General features: G+C 42.6%; 1 protein-coding gene across 2 annotated transcripts in view; it reads left to right on the top strand.

Annotated features, from left to right (window-relative positions):
- SLC23A2 (solute carrier family 23 (ascorbic acid transporter), member 2) overlaps window positions 1-17,953 on the top strand; it is a 142,046-nt gene that overhangs the window by 42,531 nt on the left and 81,562 nt on the right. For both annotated transcript variants that reach the window (XM_010836433.1, XM_010836432.1), the window contains exon 2: window positions 9,899-10,144. In XM_010836433.1, the coding sequence (XP_010834735.1) occupies window positions 10,037-10,144 (108 nt within the window). In that variant the 5' untranslated portion in view covers window positions 9,899-10,036. The remainder of the gene's footprint in view (window positions 1-9,898; window positions 10,145-17,953) is intronic.

Below are 17,953 nucleotides of genomic sequence, written 5' to 3'. Positions count from 1 at the left end.
TTGCCTGTTGATAGAGTTTTCTGTGTCTTTAATTTGGGAACGTTATCATAAAAACCCAGCTCTCCCACGTTACAGGCAGATTCTTTACCACCTGAGCCACAGGGGAAGGAAGCCCAAGAATACTGGAGTGGGTAGCCTATCCCTTCTCCAGGGGATCTTCCTGACTCAGGAATTGAACCAGGGTCTCCTGCATTGCAGGCAGATTCCTTACCAGCTGAGCTACCAGGGAAGCTCTGATAATAATAATAATAATAATGATGATGATAGCTTTGAATATTTTTCTGCCAGTATTTGTATAGAAGAAATGTGTATACTGAATAAGATTCCCACTTGAGTTTTACGGATACGAACCACTGATTCTTACCCTCTCTTCTTTTCTTTCTTATTCTGTGTCATTTTAGAGAACTGTAGGTTTTGTATCTGTATCAAACAGTGGATTTGCTGTGCAGTTATGGTTTCAGTGTAGCATTTATTCAATGCCACCTTTTTGGGGTAAATGTGTACCTTATCAATATTTGTTGTGTATTGTTTTAAGAACTCCCTATCTGCCTGACAGGGGGCTTCCCAGGTGGCACTAGTGGTAAAGAACCCGCCTGCCAGTTCAGGAGATGTGGGAGACTCAGGTTCGATCCTGGGTTGGAAAGATCCCCTGGAGGAGGGCATGGCAACCCACTCTGGTTTTCTTGCCTGGAGAATCCTGTGGACAAGGGAGCCTGGCGGGCTGCAGTCCATAGGATCACAAAGAGTTGGACATGACTGAAGAGACTTAGCACACACACCACACAACAACCTGAACGCCAGACTTATTCACAAATTCTCAAAGGCTATACATGAACTTCCCTGCTATAGGGATCCCTCTCAGACCTGTGTTGTGCTGTGGCAGGAGATTCAAGTCTAAGAAATTACTATTTGAGGTGGGGTTTTTTGTGTGGTTTAAGTGCTTGGTGCTATTGTGTGGAGAGGCCATCCAAGAATTGCAGGCTGCCGACCTGGAAAACTGAATGATTTATAACCAATTGGTGCTGCTGAAATTTGAAGGAGCCTCCATGGCAAGATTTAAAAAGTACTATTGAAAGAGTTGGCATTTGTAGGTGTAGCAGAATGCAGGAGTCTAGAGCCTGGACCTTTGGCAGTTGTAGTGGGTTACGAAGAGTTCCGAAGACACCTGGGCCAAAGGGAAGGCTGGTCTTGGATTGACAGTTGCTTTGCAATCAGGTCTGCTAAAGCTTTTTAAATATAAAGATGGAATGTTTACGGGGGTGAAATGGTAAGTCATAGTTGAAGGAGTTGACATTGACAAGGGAAAAATGGTCAGATAAAAAAATTCAATGCAAAAGAAACAACCACTGACTGAATAGCTGATGAATAGCTCATGAAATAAACATCGATTAAAAATTATTCTGCTTGGAAACGTATACATTATAATAGGTAAAATAGATAGCCAATGGGAATTTGCTGTGACTCGGGGAACTCAAACCAGGGTTCTGTTTTGAGAGGTGGGATGGGGAGGGAGGGGACACAGATATATCTATGGCTGATTCATGTTGATGTTTGGCAGAAACCAACACAATGTTGTAGAGCAATTATCCTTCAACTAAAAATAAATACATTTAATTATAAAAAATTGTTATTCTGCATTTGTGCATGATTATTGGTGGCCTGCCAACGCTGAAGATGCAAGAGATGCAGGTTTGATTCCTGGGTTGGGAAGATGCCCTGGACTAGGAAATGGCAACCTGCTCCAGTATTCTTCCGTGGAAAATTCCGTGGACAGAAGAGCCTGGGGGTCTATAGTCCATGAGGTCACAAAGAGCGTGGTCATAAAGAGCATGAGCACACACGTACACACACTCTGATGGCTGAGACACACACCCACACCCATACACACCCTGATGGCTAGAGAGCTGGTGGCTCAGTCTTTAGGGAACTGAAAGATTTGTTGAAGATCTGATTATTTTTACTTTTTATTTATAGCAGAATCTCCCAAATTGCTATTTTCCTACCATGTCAGCATTATGTTTATTGAGGTTGATTTATTATTTTTTTGAGTCTATAGTGATTTCTTACTTGCTCTAAGGTAGTGATTTTTAACTCTGGCTGCAGGAGAGTTAAACAAAATCTAGATGCCCAGGCTGGGCAGTCCTATTCGATAGACTCTAGGTATTTTTAAAGTTCTTAAGTGGTTTCAACATAGAGTCATGGTATACCTCGTTTATTGTGAGTTCCCTCCTTCACTTGCTAAGTATAATTTACAAATCCTTGGCTTTTCTCCATGCTCTTCTGACAACAAAAACTACTTTATAACTTTAAACATGAGAACTGTATTCTATACCACTTTGCTGTGTGTCCCCTTGGTAAGGAGAAATGATTACTTCTCTGGATTTGATTCTTAATAGCAGGGAAGAGCTGGGTGCTGATGTGGCTCTTGGGTGAGAAAGTGAGCATAGCTTTCATTGTTAAGTACATAACTTTAGGAAATACAGAGGAATAAGAGGAAGAAAATAAGTCCTTTGCTGTCCCACCAGTGAACATTACAGTTAACATTTTGGTGTGTTTATACATGTGGCACACTTACACATACACAATGAGTTATTGCTGTACATACTGCTTCTTTCATTTTTTAAATTGCTTTTAATCCTTTTCATTCATTGTATCATTTTAGGAAATTGATATTGTTATATATTGCTGAGGTCTACCCTCTTAATGAACTTTTAGATGAACAGTACATTGTTGTTAGCTGCAACAGATCTCTATAACTTACAGAGATCTTCATCTTGCATAATAAACTTTATATCTGCTGAAAAGCAGCATCCTGCTTTCCCCTCTGCACCAGTTCCTGGCAACCACCATTCTACTCTCTGCTTCTGTGATTGACTGTTTCATATACGTCATACAAGTGGAATTGTGCGGTATTTGTCCTGTGACTGGTTTATTAATATAATACTGTTTTTTTTTTTAATACCAGTTTTTGTATATAACTTAGGGCACACATTTCCCCATGTCAGTCAGTATTTCTGTGCTATCTTTTTAATGGCTATAGTGGCATTCCTCTGTAGGATCATACCATGGTTTTGGGCTTCCGTGGTGGCACAGTGTAAAAGAATCTGCCTGCCAGTGGAGGAGACGCAACTGATCCCTGGGTCGGTAGGGAAGATCCCTTGGAGAAGGAAATGGCAACCCATTCCAGTATTCTTGCCTGGGAAATCCCATGGACAGAGGAACTTGGAAAGCTAGTCTGCAAAAGAGTCAGGCATGACTTGGCCACTAAATTGCAACAACAGTCTCTTGTATCACAGATGAATTTAATATTGGCTGTTGATTTCCTTTTCCAAGATTAAATAAAAGTATTAAGCAGGAATGATTGTTACATTATATGAAAGTGAAAGTTACTCAGTCGTGTCTGACATTTTGTGACGCCATGGACTGTAGCACACCAGGCTCCTCTGTCCACGGAATTCTCCAGGCAGGAATACTGGAGTGTGTAGCCATTCCCTTCTCCAGGGGATCTTCCTGACCCAGGAATCGAACCGAGATCTTCTGTTATATTATATGATTGACCTTTATTATTAATTTTTAAGCATCATTTACTCTGCATATTTTGGGGCATGTTTAATACAGGTGCTAAGTTCAGCACTGGGGATAGTGCCTCTTGTTCTGTACTTGTCTGGCTGAGCAGGTAGACATTATCTTGCTGTGTCGTAACCATCTTTATGGTTCCCAGATGCTATGATGAACTATGGTGATCAGAGGCCAGACTGATGGAGTTACCCCCTGAGGGAAATGGGTGAGATGAATGTGTTTGGAGGAACAGCATGTGCAAGGGCCGGAGGGCTAGGATCTGATGCCATCAAGGAATTAACTGAAAGATGGAAACCACAGCATAGCAGGATCAAGTTACATAGTAGTCTTCACAGTGGACCTGAAACCTCGTGAAGCAATTTGGGTGTCATTCTTTGGCTAATTAGGACACTATCAAATGGTATGGTAGTTTCTGTAGCATGGCCATTCCTGGTGCAGTAGAGCCATCAAGATGAAACAAACAGGAGGCTTTTGTGCTGTTGAGATGATGGTTTATGCAGTGGAAGTGCACATATTTGGGAGTTCTTGGTCTGAGGAGGGCAGGCTTAAGCTCTGGAGAAGGAGCTCTGCCATCTTAAAGCTTATGTCTTGTTTGTATAAGCATTGTTAGGACAGGAATACTGATTTAAAGTTTGAGTTCTGCTGCTGCACTGCTTATAACTGGGTGTCCTTTGGCAAGTTACTTTTAATTTCTCTGAAGCTCAGTTTCCACTTTTATAGAGTTAGTGTGCCTGTCAAGTAGTAATTTTTGTTTATATAATGAGAGGTAAGAGATGTCTCTGGCACACATGGACACATAGCTGGAAAACTACTGTCATTATTTTCATTTTCATTATTGATGAATCAGACCTTTTATCCCTCAGCCCCGTCTTTCCCCTTGTCTTGGGTTCAGGGGCAAGATAGCACTTGTTCAGTCGCTCAGTCGTATCCGACTCTTTGTGACCCCATGGACTGAAGCCCACCAGGCTTCCCTGTCCTTAACTGTCTCCTGGAGTTTGCTTAAGTTCATGTCCATTGAATGAGTGATGCAGCATGCAGACAGCATGGGCTTGCTTGTTCTCTTTGTTTTGCACAGAGTAGGAAGAAGGGTCAATTAGGCACTGGGGGAGGACACTTTCCCATTTCAGGTTTTTTGGCAGATTTTGCCTTCTGTTTTACCACAAATTCTAACATAGACCCTAAACGTCACTGTTTAAAATCTTTTGCTGTGTTTGCCTTTGGGCCTTGGCATTTCCCCACTTGAAAGTTCAACTCTACACATAAAAGACTCTCATCTCAGGTTAGTGCGTGGTTTCTGGCCTTGAGGCTGTCTTCATAAGTCTTGAGTACTTGGCTGTTGAGTGCTTTGTCATTTTGGGACTTTCAAGAATATATTTTTATTTTCAGTGGTCACCGTCTTCTCCTTTTTTTCCTCTTCTTCTTCCCTCCATTTGTCCATCTTGGACTTTGCAGCCCTCTGCCCCAAAACCTTTCTCAAACTTCCTGCCCTATACTTTCTTTGGCCCCAAAACCTTTTATGCTCACTTGGGTCTACGTCTTTAGGGCTTTCCAAAGGCTGATGTTCTGTAATAGACAGGCAAAAAGGAGTGGATGGGTCCCCTCAGTATAGCTTGTGTTGTTGTTCAGTCGCCCAGTCGGGTCCCACTCTTTGCAACCCCATGGAGTGCAGCACGCCAGGCTTCCTTGTCCTTCACTATCTCAAACTCATGTCCACTGTGTTGATGATCCATACAACTGCCTTCTCCCCTGCCCTCAGTCTTTACCAGCATCAAGGTCTTTTTCAGTAAGTTGACTCTTAGCATCAGAATGCCAAAGGATTAGAGCTTCAGCTTCAGCCCTTCCAATGAATATTCAAGGTTGTTTGCCTTTAGCATTGACTAGTTTGATCTCCCTGCTGTCCAAAGGACTCTCAAGAGTCTTCTCCAACACCACAGTTTGAAAGCATCAGTTCTTTGGTGCTCGGCCTTCTTATTGGTCCAGTTGTCACAACCATACATGACTACTGGAAAAACCTTTGACTAGATGAATCTTTGTTAGCAATGTGATGTCTCTGCTTTTTAATCCACTGCCTAGGTTTGTCATAGCTTCTCTTCCATGGAGCAAGTGTCTTTTAATTTCATGGCTGCAGACACCATCCACAGTGATTTTGGAGCCCAAGAAAATAAAGTCTGTCACTGTTTGCATTTTTCCCCTCTCTATTTGCCATGAAGTGATGGGGCCGGACGCCATGATCTTAATTTTTTGTATGTTGAGTTTTAAGTCAGCTTTTTCAGTCTCCTCTTTCACCTTCATCAAGAGGCTCATTAGTTCCTCTTTACTTTCTGCTGTTAGGGTGGTGTCATCTGGATATCTGAGGTTATTGATATTTCTCCCTGCAATCATGATTCCAGCTTGTGCTTCATCCAGCCCAGCATTTCATATGATATACTCTGAATATGTTAAATAAGCAGGGTGACAATATACTGCCTTGATGTACTCCTTTCCCAATTTTGAACCAACCTATTGTTCTATGTCCAAGTCTAACTGTTGCTTCTTGACCTGTATACAGGTTTCTGAGGAAGCAGGTAAGGCCGTCTGGTATCCCCATCTCTTTCCAGAGTTCCTTGTGATCCACACAAAGGCTTTAGTGTAGTCAGTGAAGCAGAAATAGATGTTTTTCTGGGATTCCCTTGTTTTTTCTATGATCAAGTGGATGTTGGTAATTTTATCTCTGGTTTCTCTACCTGTTTTAAATCTAGCTTGTGCATCTACACTTAAGGCTTCCCTGGTGGCTCAGTTGGTAAATAGTCTGTTGCAATGCGGGTGACCTGGCTTTGATCCCAGGGTTGGGAAGATCCCCTGGAGAAGGAAATGGCAACCCAGTCCAGAATTCTTGCCTGGAGAATTCCATGGACAGAGGATCCTGGTGGGCTACAGTCCATGGGGTCACAAAGAGTCTGACATGACTGAGCGACTGACTTTACTTTTGTACACCTGGAAGTTCTTGATTCACATACTGTTGAAGCCTAGCTTGAAGATTTTGAGCATTACCTTGCCTAGCATGTGAGGTAGGTACAATTGTGCAGTAGTTGTAACATTCTTTGGCCTTGTGCTTCTTTGGGATTGGAATGAAAACTGACCTTTTCGAGCCCTGTGGCCACTGCTGAGTTTTCCAAATTTGCTGGTATACTGAGTACAGCACTTCAACAGCATCATCTTTAAACAGCTCAGCTGGAAATGCATAACCTCCACTAGCTTTGTTTATAGTAATGCTTCCTAAGGCCCACTTGACTACACACTCCAGGAAGCTTGTAAGGGTCAGTTAAACATTGGGTAGAGAAATGGAGTACAGAGTACTTGATGAAAGTGGTCTTGTCCAGATGGAATTTTACCCCTCTCTGTTTCTGGTGATGAGGGCCAATGGGAAGGGTTGGCTCCTGCAGTGGACGTATACATCTGAAACAAACATGAAGATAAAATTAGCCTAGTAAAATAAATGTATTCTACACTAAAGTCCTATGTTTTAGCTAAAGTTTACATGGGTTTAGTTCAGTTCAGTTGTTCAGTCATGTTCGACTCTGTGACTGCATGGATTGCAACATGCCAGGCTTCCCTGTCCATCACCAACTCATGGAGCTTGCTCAAACTCATGTCCATTGAGTCGGTGATGCCATCCAACCATCTCATCCTCTGTCGTCTCCTTCTCCTGCCTTCAGTCTTCCCCAGCAAGTAGAATAAATGTATTCTACATTAAAGTTCTTTCATTTCCCCTAACTTGGGTAAGTGTAGATTTGAAAGCTCTGCTGGCATGCATATGGCAGTGGGGCTGGATGTACAGCAAAGAGGTTATGGTCCCTCTGGATGTGACTCTATGGCAAGTAGTCTTATAAAGACCCAACAGTTTTCACCATCCTCTTTGCTTGTCCTATCTTCTGGAAAACATAAGGTCTTGGCCATGGTAAAAATCTGTCAGGGTCTCTTCAGGCGTATTTTATTAATACATTTAGGTATGGTTGTTGTCACACTTTTTTTTTGTTCAGATCGTGGAAAACTGATGGATGGCAGTGGCCAAATCACAATGTAGAAGACTGATGGATTTGGTTACATAAAAATAAAAACAATTCTAAAAGATCATTCATAGAATTTGCGAGCAAGCAAAACCCTGGACTAAGATATTTGCATCAAATATAACAAAAAAGTATTATCTATCCTATGCATTCTACAGAATCTTTAGCAGCACACCTGGCCTCCACTTATTAGATACTAGTAGCAATTTTCCCGGAGAAGGCAATGGCACCCCAGTCCAGTCCTCTTGCCTGGAAAATCCCATGGACAGAGGAGCCTGGTGGGCTGCAGTCCATGGGGTCGCTTAGAGTCGGACACGACTGAGCGACTTCACTTTCTCTTTTCACTTTCATGCATTGGAGAAGGAAATGGCAACCCACTCCAGTGTTCCTGCCTGGAGAATCCCAGGGACAGAGGGGCTGCTGTCTATGGGGTCGCACAGAGTCGGACACGACTGAAGCAACTTAGCAGCTTAGCAGCAGCAGCAGCAGTTATCTCCCAGTTGTGATGACTAAAAGTGTCTTCAGACATTGCCAGATATCCCCTGGAGGGAAAAAAAAAAATCACTCCTCACTGAGAGCCACTGCTTTAAAGAGTCATGGATGAGATGTGAACAAGAATGCAGAATGTGGATGAACAGTTAAACCAAAAGAGCCACCTCAAAAATTTTTGTGTTTGTGTACCTAGCTCTATCCCATTGCGGCAACTTGACATTCTGGCAGCTATTTCTATTATTTTTCCTTTTTGCCCTTTAACTGTTGAATTCTCCAATTTTGTGTTTTCTTGTTTATATTTCTGTTTTTCTCCAGCCTATCTAAAGTATTTGTTGATTGAGGTGTCTTAAGAAAATTTCCTAAACAGAAGGTTTTCTACTTGTCTTTCCAAACTTCTTGTAGGGCTGCCTTCTCATTTGCAGGACAACTTGTCTGGCTTATTCATTCTCTGTGGGAAGTTAATTGACGCTAAGATCTGACATTGTTCTAACCTGAGAGCCAGTGAAGGTTTCCTGTCCCTTCTCCCCTCTACCTGCATGTGGTATTTTTTTTTTTCTATCTTAGGGAATTCCCTGGTGGTCCTGTGGCTAAGACTCCACACTTTCACTGCTGAAGGTTCAGGTTCAGTCGCTGGTTGGGGAGCTAAGATCCATTCATTCCTAGTACGTTGGCTGTGGCTGAGCTGTCTAGTATGATCACCGCTAGCCAAACTTAAATTTGATACAAATAAAGGTTCAGTTTCTGTATCTGCACTAGTTACATTTTTAAAAATAATTTTATTTATTTATTTATGGTTGCGCTATATCTTTGTTGCTGTGGGCTTTTCTCTAGTTATTGCAAGAGGGGGCTACTCTAGTTGCTGTGTGGGGGCTTCTCCTTGTGCCACTTGTCTTGTTGTGGAGCACAGGCTCCAGGGTGCACAGGCTGCAGCAGTTGTAGCTCCCAGGCTCTAGAGCACAGGCTCAGTAATTGTGGCACAGTCTTAGTTGCCTCGAGGCATGTGGAATCTTCCCGGACCAGGGATCACACCCGTGTCTCCGGCATTAACAGTTGGGTTCTTTACCACTGAGCCCCCAGGGAAGACTTGCGCTTGTCACATTTTAAGTGCTTAGTATCCTGTGACTAGTGACGAATGTATTGGACAAGACAGATGTAGGATATTTCCATCATTGTAGAAAGGTTCTGTTGGATAGTGCTGGACTAAAAGATAGATACTGTAATGCATGTCAAAGAAATGCCTCTTCTATTTTTTTCCTCCCTAGTATTTTAATATTTTTGATAGTCAATTTTGGTGGTCCCCCTCTCCAGAGGGTGGTTCAGAATCTGAATGACTATAAATGAAAGTGGATGAGGACTTGAAAAGTGATTAAGTAATGAGTTTTTTAATGCTATGCTATGCTAAGTCACTTCAGTCGTGTCCGACTCTGTGTGACCCCATAGACGGCAGCCCACCAGGCTTCCCCGTCCCTGGGATTCTCCAGGCAAGAACACTGGAGTGGGTTGCCATTTCCTTCTCCAATGCATGAAAGTGAAAAGAGAAAGTGAAGTCGCTCAGTCGTGTCCGACTCTTAGCGAACCCCATGGACTGCAGCCCACCAGGCTCCTCCATCCATGGGATTTTCCAGGCAAGAGTACTGAGTGGGGTGCCATTGCCTTCTCTGGAGTTTTTTTAATGTTTGGATATAATTGTACTCTGACTTTCCTGTGCAGGAAATACAATGTCTGTGTGTCTTATGTTGTTTGTATGCTTGACATGATTTGGCTGCTTTCTCTTTTTCTAGGTGCTAAGAAATGGCACTTGTGGGGCTCATCTCTGCCTGAGAATCGGCACTGGAAGAGCTGACTCTGATCTGGGCTCCTTGTATTGACAAGCCTTAACTTCCAACCACTTCAGTCCCCAAGCTACTCTTTTTCTCTTAATGATGGGTATTGGTAAGAACACTACATCCAAATCCATGGAGGCTGGAAGTTCAGCTGAAGGCAAATATGAAGATGAAGCGAAGCACCCGTCTTTCTTTACTCTTCCGGTAACAGCATTCCCTGTCTTCCTTTCTTGTTAAGTCACTCTAAAGTAGTTTCTGCATTGAATAGGATTAACATTAATACTTCTGTTCTCAGTGAAAGTTAAGGCGATTGAAGAGCAAATGCTTTTCACACAAGATAGTCTTTGGGAACCCTGTTGTCTGACAGTGGTTTTAGCCTTGCTCTCTGCCTAGAGTCAGGGCTTTCCTAGTGGCTCAGAGGGTAAAGCGTCTGCCTGTAAAGCGGGAGACCTGGGTTTGATCCCTGGGTTGAGAAGATCCCCTGGAGAAGGAAATGGCAACCCACTCCAGTATTCTTGCCTGGAGAATCCCATGGACAGAGAAGCCTGGTAGTCTACAGTCCATGGGGTCACAGAGTCGGACTCAACTGAGTGACTTCACTCACTCACTGCCTAGAGTCACCTGCTGGGATTAATTCCAAGAAGGAAGCATGCCTTGCTGTGAACACTGTAAAACTGGCCCAGTGTTCACTGTGCACTAGAGGGTGTTGAAGGCTTAATTTTATCTCCAAAAATGTGTTTTTATGAAATAATCTGTGACCCAACTTCAGACTTGGATTTCAAGGTGGGAGGATGAATGAGTGCATTCATTGTTTGGAACCCAAATGTCCATGACTTGTATTATGGTAATAGCATCCAAGATAGAGATATTTTACCTGGATAAGTGATATCAGATAAGTCAGATAAGGTTGATGACACACATTCATTATATTCAGTGCTAATCTTTTTTTTCAGATGTAGGATTATGACTTGATGTGTGTAAAGATACCTAAAGTGTTGGTTTAAAAAAAGAAAAAAGCTCTTTAGAGGGATCTTGCCTCAGGTTTTTTTCCCCTTAGTATTAGAAATGGTAATATCAAGAATACCATTCTAGGATTCTTTAAAACAGGGTCCTGGAATTTGCCTTGCTGCAAATACCCAGTAAGAAAGATATGAACACAGCATCTTTAAGTACATTGGTTGACCAAATCTGCAGTTATATTTTGATTTTTACTCTGTGAAATCAGGGAGATTTTCCACTGATTTTGTAAGTGGTGTTACTTGTTTTCTTTCTTCAAAGTAAAAATTTCTGTTATACTGAAGGCTTATCTAGAGCAACAGAGAAATCAGGTTTCCAGGTTTAAACTAGAGCATCTTTGAAAAATGAAAAGGAAAGTTCATGCCTGGGTTTTGACTTGTCTCTTCTGCACCATTTGCTCAGCAGACCATTTACCCTGCCCTACTCTACTTGAGAGACAAAAACTTTAGTTCACTTGAGTCTGCTTTGTCATTATGGTTTAGAGATTTAGGCTTATTTTAGCATTCAGATTGTGATAGTGCACAATTAGCAGTTAAATTCACCAATATATGTTATCAGTTTTCATATTCACTGTTGTTTTTTGTGTCCCTCTTCTCTGTTCACTTGTCTTTTAAACCATACCAAGGGTCTATGAATGGCCACTGTCTTTGTGTGTTTGCACTTCTGAAAACAACTGTATTTTGCTCTGAATTCTTGAATGGACTTCTCTTAACTGTACAGTACAGCCTCCCATTCTATCTCCATTTTTCTTTAACTGCTTTCTTATGATTTGTAAGTCTTTTTCTAGTGCTTCCTTCTGGCTGGATTCCCCAGTGTTATTTTTCAGTTTATTAATTCTTTGTGTACAGTTGTGTGTTTATATTGAACTTTTATTGCCATGACTGTATTTCTTATTTCTAAAGTTACTATTCAGTTTGTATCTGCCTATTTTTAGTTCTTAATTTCTTATATGTATGTGTTTTTAAATGTTTGTGCATTTTAAAATGTACAAATGACCCTAATGTACTATTTTTCTCATTGTTCTATTATACTTTCATCTGGTGTGAAATCCTCTTGTTTCTTTTGATATTTTCTTCTCTCTCCCTGCCACTCCCTGCTTCTCTCTCTATAGTTTTGCCTTTTCTTTTCCTGGATCCAGTCCAGAACCTGGTCTTACAGTGGGAGGTCTTCCCGTCTTCCCCCGGTGGTACAGACCATAGCATGAAGGAGTGAGGAGACCTGCTGGCCCTTGTGTACCGCCTGATTCTGGCCCTCCCCTTATGCAGGGACCCCTGAGCCCCTGTTTCCCCATGGAAGTTGCCTGACCAAGGTCTTCTGGGCCCAGAGCTTCTTGGGTCCCAATGTCCACCCATTCATTGTTTTATGTTTCTTGTATTCTAAAAGACTTGTCAGTTTCTAGCCTTGCCTGTTTGGAGGTTTTCCAAATGCCATTGTTTTTTTAGGGGTGCAGTTGGGAAGGAGAATTCCTCAAAGCCTTAATTTCCAGATTCATTTTCACCAGGAGTACAACAAGAACCTGGGAGCTGGGAATATAGATATACTGTGTAGTTAGACTTAAAAATAATGTGAATATAAAGTTAATTTAACACTCGAGCAGTTTCATTTAGAGATGTTATGGAATTTTTACTTTATTCTTTGGCTATAAAAGTTAAGCATTAAAAAGGGAGAAGAAATAGAGGAGTAATAGAGTTGAAATCAATGGGATTGAGCTACTGGGAAGGATGTGACATATCAAGGGGAGAAGCTGTAAAAATCAGCACATGAGCCACCAGGATGCCATAGAACAGGGATGCCAAGAAGTGTGTTAACATGGGCTCCCTCAGAGCGTATAAGAAAATAGAATATGAAATAAAAGAAGGAAAACCAATGAAAACAAAAGCTTATCCAAAAATGTTCATGAAGAAATAGTTCATGTGTTGGAATTTGAGGTTGTAGAAAGTTTTGTTAGAAAATATTTTGTAATATAATGAAAACAGGAACAGTATGCCGCCCTTATTTAATCACTAGTTAAATTACTTACTCTAAGAAAACTGAAAAAATAAGGTAGAAGACCATTTGAAAATATTTGTTATTATTTATTTGCTGTGCTGGTTCTTGCTGTGTGTGGGGGATCTTTGATTTCCATTGCAGCATGCAAACTGTTAGTTGCATCACGTGGGCTCTAGTTGCCTGACTAGGGGATCAGGCCTGGCTCTTGCATTGAGCATGTGGAGTCTTAGCCGGTGGAGCATCCTAGTGGGATTTTGAATCTCATTTTGAATGACTTGTTGTTGATAGGGCAGAGGTAGGGGGTTAGGTTGGAGCTGGTCCCTTTTTGATACCCAGTTGGTGGGATTATTTTGGTCACTGCCTCTCTGCTCTTAGGACATGCATCTGTCTCTCCTTCCTCATTCAGAGACCACAGGGTCTGCACACTAATTTCATAGAATCTGATAGTCTTAGAGTTGAAAGTGGCTTTAGAACTTTCGTAGTGGTTCTGTGGGAAGGTGAAATGTAGTGCTTTGCCCAAAGCATCTAGCTAACGTGATGTGTTAAGTTTATCAGTTGGATCACACAGGCTCTTGTCCCCAAAGAGTTCATAGCCAGGTGAGCAAGACAGGGGCTGCACATGCATTGATCATCTGAGTTTCACTGATGTTCCTGGGGATAGTCTTCCAAATAAAGAGTTGGGAGTGGTGGTGATTTAACTGCTGTAGTTGATGCTCCAGTGGGAGCAGTGGTGAAAAGTGATACTCAGTTTTGTTTCTTACAGCTATTTGTCAGTGTTAGCATCTGACTGACTTTGTGGTTCTGGTTGTGGTTTTGTTTTCTTTTCCCTAAAATGTGGCCCCTCAGTGCATTTGAGAAATGGTGTTTTGGATTAGAAGGTTAGTCCTCCTAAGAGAATCTCTAAGCCAGTTTCAAATATAGGTGATTTTTTTTCTTCTGACTATATTCTCTCATGGAAAATGTGATTGCATTAGAAAAAGACAGGTGTGGGGAAAGGCAAGGGATGTTGAGGTGGGGAGAGGACCCTTGGCTATGTTGGTCCCTGGATGCAGTGGCAGCTGAAATGGACCCTGAAGTGAAAGGAGGCAGGGTCAGAACATGTCAGGATAGTGCAGGGGAAGGGAGCAATCTGAGGCAAGTCAGGGGGAGAAGAGTAAAGGTGTGGAGGATGGTGTCAGAACAGTAGGCTGGAAGCTGAGATTCCAGGTAGTTCCTGAATGATTGGCTAAAAAGTTTAGAACTTTATAGTCTATCAGTAAAAAGCTCTCCCAAGAGTTTTGACTAGGGGAATAACCTAAAAGGTTGCACTTTAGAACACACTGGAGTTGGGCACAATTAGACAAAGAGAAGTGTCATTTTAGTCAATGCTGGCTTCTGTAACAATTTACCATAGACTGGGTGACTTAAGGGTTTTCCTCGTGGCTCAGACAGTAAAGAATCCTCCTGCAATGCAGGAAGCCTGGGTTCGATCCCTGGGTCAGGAAGATCCTCTGGAGAAGGAAATGGCTACCCACTCCGGTATTCTTACCTGAAGAATTCCATGGACAGAGAGGAGCCTGGTGGGCTACAGTCCATGGGGTCTTAAAGAGTCAGATACAACTGAGTGACTAACACTTCCACAGACATTTCTTTCTTACAGTTTTGTTGGAGTCAGGGAAGAATAAGATCAAGGTACTAGCAGATTTGATTCTTGATGGGGACTCTTCTTGGCTTGCAGATAGCTGCCTTCTCACAGGATCCTGACAAGACTGAGAGAAGAAGCTCTGGTGTCTCTTCTTAAAAGAATACTAAGCCTGTTATGGGGGTTCTACCCTTAAGACATTATCTAAATTGAGTTACCTTTCAAAGGCCCTACCTTCTAATCATCTTGGGAGTTAAGGCTTCAACATAATGAATTTTAGGGGGACAAAACATTGAATCCATAACAGATATCTGTTGTAGTTCTCATTTAGCAAGTATTTATTGAACACATTCTGTATTAGAGATGGCCCATATCTATGCATAAAACCTTCCAATTTACTTTTTGCCCTCAAGTAGTGGGTGAGCTGGAGAAGGCAATGGCACCCCACTCCAGTATTCTTGCCTGGAAAATCCCATGGATGGAGGAGCCTGGTAGGCTGCAGTCTATGGGGTCGCTCAGAGTTGGACACGACTGAGAGACTTCACTTGCACTTTTCACTTTCATGCATTGGAGAAGGAAATGGCAACCCATTCCAGTATTCTTGCCTGGAGAATCCCAGGGACGGGGGAGCCTGGTGGGCTGCCGTCTCAGGGGTCGCACAGAGTCGAACATGACTGAAGCGACTTAGCAGCAGCAGCAGCAGCAGTGGATGAACAGAAGCAGTAAGTGGACAGTTCCAGCACAGTAGAGTGAGCATTGCAGTAGGAATTCCTGGAGCATACAGTTGGGCTGACTAGAAGGGCCCTGCAGAAAAGGCAATGGCAACCCACTCCAGTACTCTAGCCTGGAAAATCCCATGGACGGAGGAGCCTGGTAGTCTGCAGTCTATGGGGTCGCTCAGAGTCGGACACGACTGAGCGACTTCACTTGCACTTTTCACTTTCATGCACTGGAGAAGGAAATGGCAGCCCACTCCAGTGTTCTTGCCTGGAGAATCCCAGGGATGGTGGAGCCTGGTGGCTGCCGTCTATGGAGTTGCACAGAGTCAGACACGACTGAAGCGACTTAGCAGCAGAAGGGCCCTGGACTCATTTGGGGAAAACTGGTTGGGGTGAAAACAGGTTAGGACAGGGAGAGTCAGGGAGGCTTCGGAGATACCAAAGTCTTAAGTGTGGGTAAATGCAGCAGGAATGGAGATGAGGCTGATAGAAGAGATGCTGAGGAGATTTTGAGAGCTGAGAGAGAGGAGAAAGTTAAGGGTGACATTTAGATTTATATAAAGGGAACCTGGTTGTGTGATGGAACCTTTGCAGAAAAGAAGGAGTACAGGGAAAATCATAGGTTTGGAGGATGGGGGAAGATAGAAGATAATGGATTGCATTTGAGAAATTGTGGATTTGAGATGCTGATGAAATTCCTGCAGACACTGGGGCCATGGAACTTGAAACACAGAGAAGCAGGAGTGTAATAATAATAATAAATTCTCTTAAACACATGGGGCTAAGGTGGCTGCTGGCTGAATCCAAAGAGAGCTGGCATGGGAAGAAAGGAGAGTTGAGAATCTCGCTGTTGGAGATGCCTGCCTGTGGGCGTCTTAGAGCACTGGGACAAGGACATCACTGCCTGCCAGGGCCTTACTTCATCTTGGCTTTCCAAAATGTAAACATAGAAAAGTAACCAATAGGGCAGCTCTGTATTTGTTTTTTTCTCTAGATCTGTGCCACCTCTAGATTCTCTAGGTCTTGTGCTACTAGCACAGTAGCTGCTAGCCATATCTGGCGATTTAAATGCAAATTAATTAAAATTAGATAAAATATAAGTCCAGTCTCTCAGTTGGACTAGTCAACTTTTTTTTTTTTTTAATTTGTTAGCTGATCAAGCCCTTCCTAGACTCTAAAATTCAGGCTCTTATTTCCTTGTTTGCTTTGGAGTTAGAAGTTGGGCCTCAGGCTGGCTAAGACATCTAGAGGCCAGTGTGCTGGAGTGCAGGGAGGTGGGACAGTGGGAACAAAGCTGGCTGTTACTCAGAACCAGGTTTGGTGATGGTCTCAGGAATGGGTTGCTGGGGGTACAGGTGTTCAAGATCTCGGGGCATCCTATGTTAGATAATTGTTTCCTCAAACGTTACAAGTGCTGATTTTTTCAAAAACAATTCCTATGGAAGGAAATAAATGAAAATTTATTTTATTCTTAAAATAAAACAAAGACTCATGACAATAATGAGAGAGTAAGCCATACATAGAGGAAGAATAATGAATAAATCACATTAAAATCAAGAGACATGCAAAGCCCCAAGGTTCATAGAAATTAGGTCATATGTTCAGTTCAGTTCAGTCACTCAGTTGTGTCCAACTCTTTGCGACCCCATGAATCACAGCACTCCAGGCCTCCCTGTCCATCACCAACTCCCGGAGTTCACTCAGACTCATGTCCATCGAGTCAGTGATGCCATCCAGCCATCTCATACGCTGTCATCCCCTTCTCCTGCCCCCAATGCCTCCTAGCCAGTGAGTCAACTCTTCGCATCAGGTGGCCAAAGTATTGGAGTTTCAGCTTCAGCATCAGTCCTTCCAATGAACACCCAGGACTGATATCCTTTAGGGTGGACTGGTTGGATCTCCTTGCGGTCCAAGGGACTCTCAAGAGTCTCTCCAACACCACAGTTCAAAAGCATCAATTCTTCGGCGCTCAGCTTTCTTCACAGTCCAACTCTCACATCCATACATGACCACTGGAAAAACCATAGCATTGACTAGATGGACCTTTGTTGGCAAAGTAATATCTCTGCTATGTTCAGAGTTGATATTACATAGGAGAAAGATAGTAAAAGAGCTTCTCTATATCCCAGGGAAATCTTGTTAGGCAAGTTTGTGTGCTTTTAGAGGTAGGGTGCGACGCTCAATATGCCAGCAAATTTGGAAAACTCAGCAGTGGCCACAGGACTGGAAAAGGTCAGTTTGCATTCCAATCCCAAAGAAAGGCAATGCCAAAGAATGCTCAAAACTGCCGCAAAATTGCACTCATCTCACATGCTAGTAAAGTAATGCTTAAAATTCTGTAAGCCAGGCTTCAGCAATACGTGAACCATGAACTTCCAGATGTTCAAGCTGGTTTTAGAAAAGGCAGAGAAACAAGAGATCAAATTGCCAACATCAGCTGGATCATGGAAAAAGCAAGAGAGTTTCAGAAAAACATCTATTTCTGTTTTATTGACTATGCCAAAGCCTTTGACTGTGTGGCTCACAAGGAACTGTGGAAAATTCTGAAAGAGATGGGCATACCAGACCACCTGAGCTGCCTCTTGAGAAACCTGTATGCAGGTCAGGAAGCAACAGTTAGAACTGAACATGGAACAACAGACTGGTTCCAAATAGGAAAAGGAGTAC

This window comes from Bison bison, unplaced genomic scaffold (assembly GCF_000754665.1).
Source record: "Bison bison bison isolate TAMUID 2011002044 unplaced genomic scaffold, Bison_UMD1.0 scf7180017864063, whole genome shotgun sequence".
In the NCBI taxonomy this organism is placed as follows: Eukaryota; Metazoa; Chordata; class Mammalia; order Artiodactyla; family Bovidae; genus Bison; species Bison bison.
Note: the sequence above shows the minus strand (reverse complement) of the source record. Positions and strands in the feature narration are given on the sequence as shown.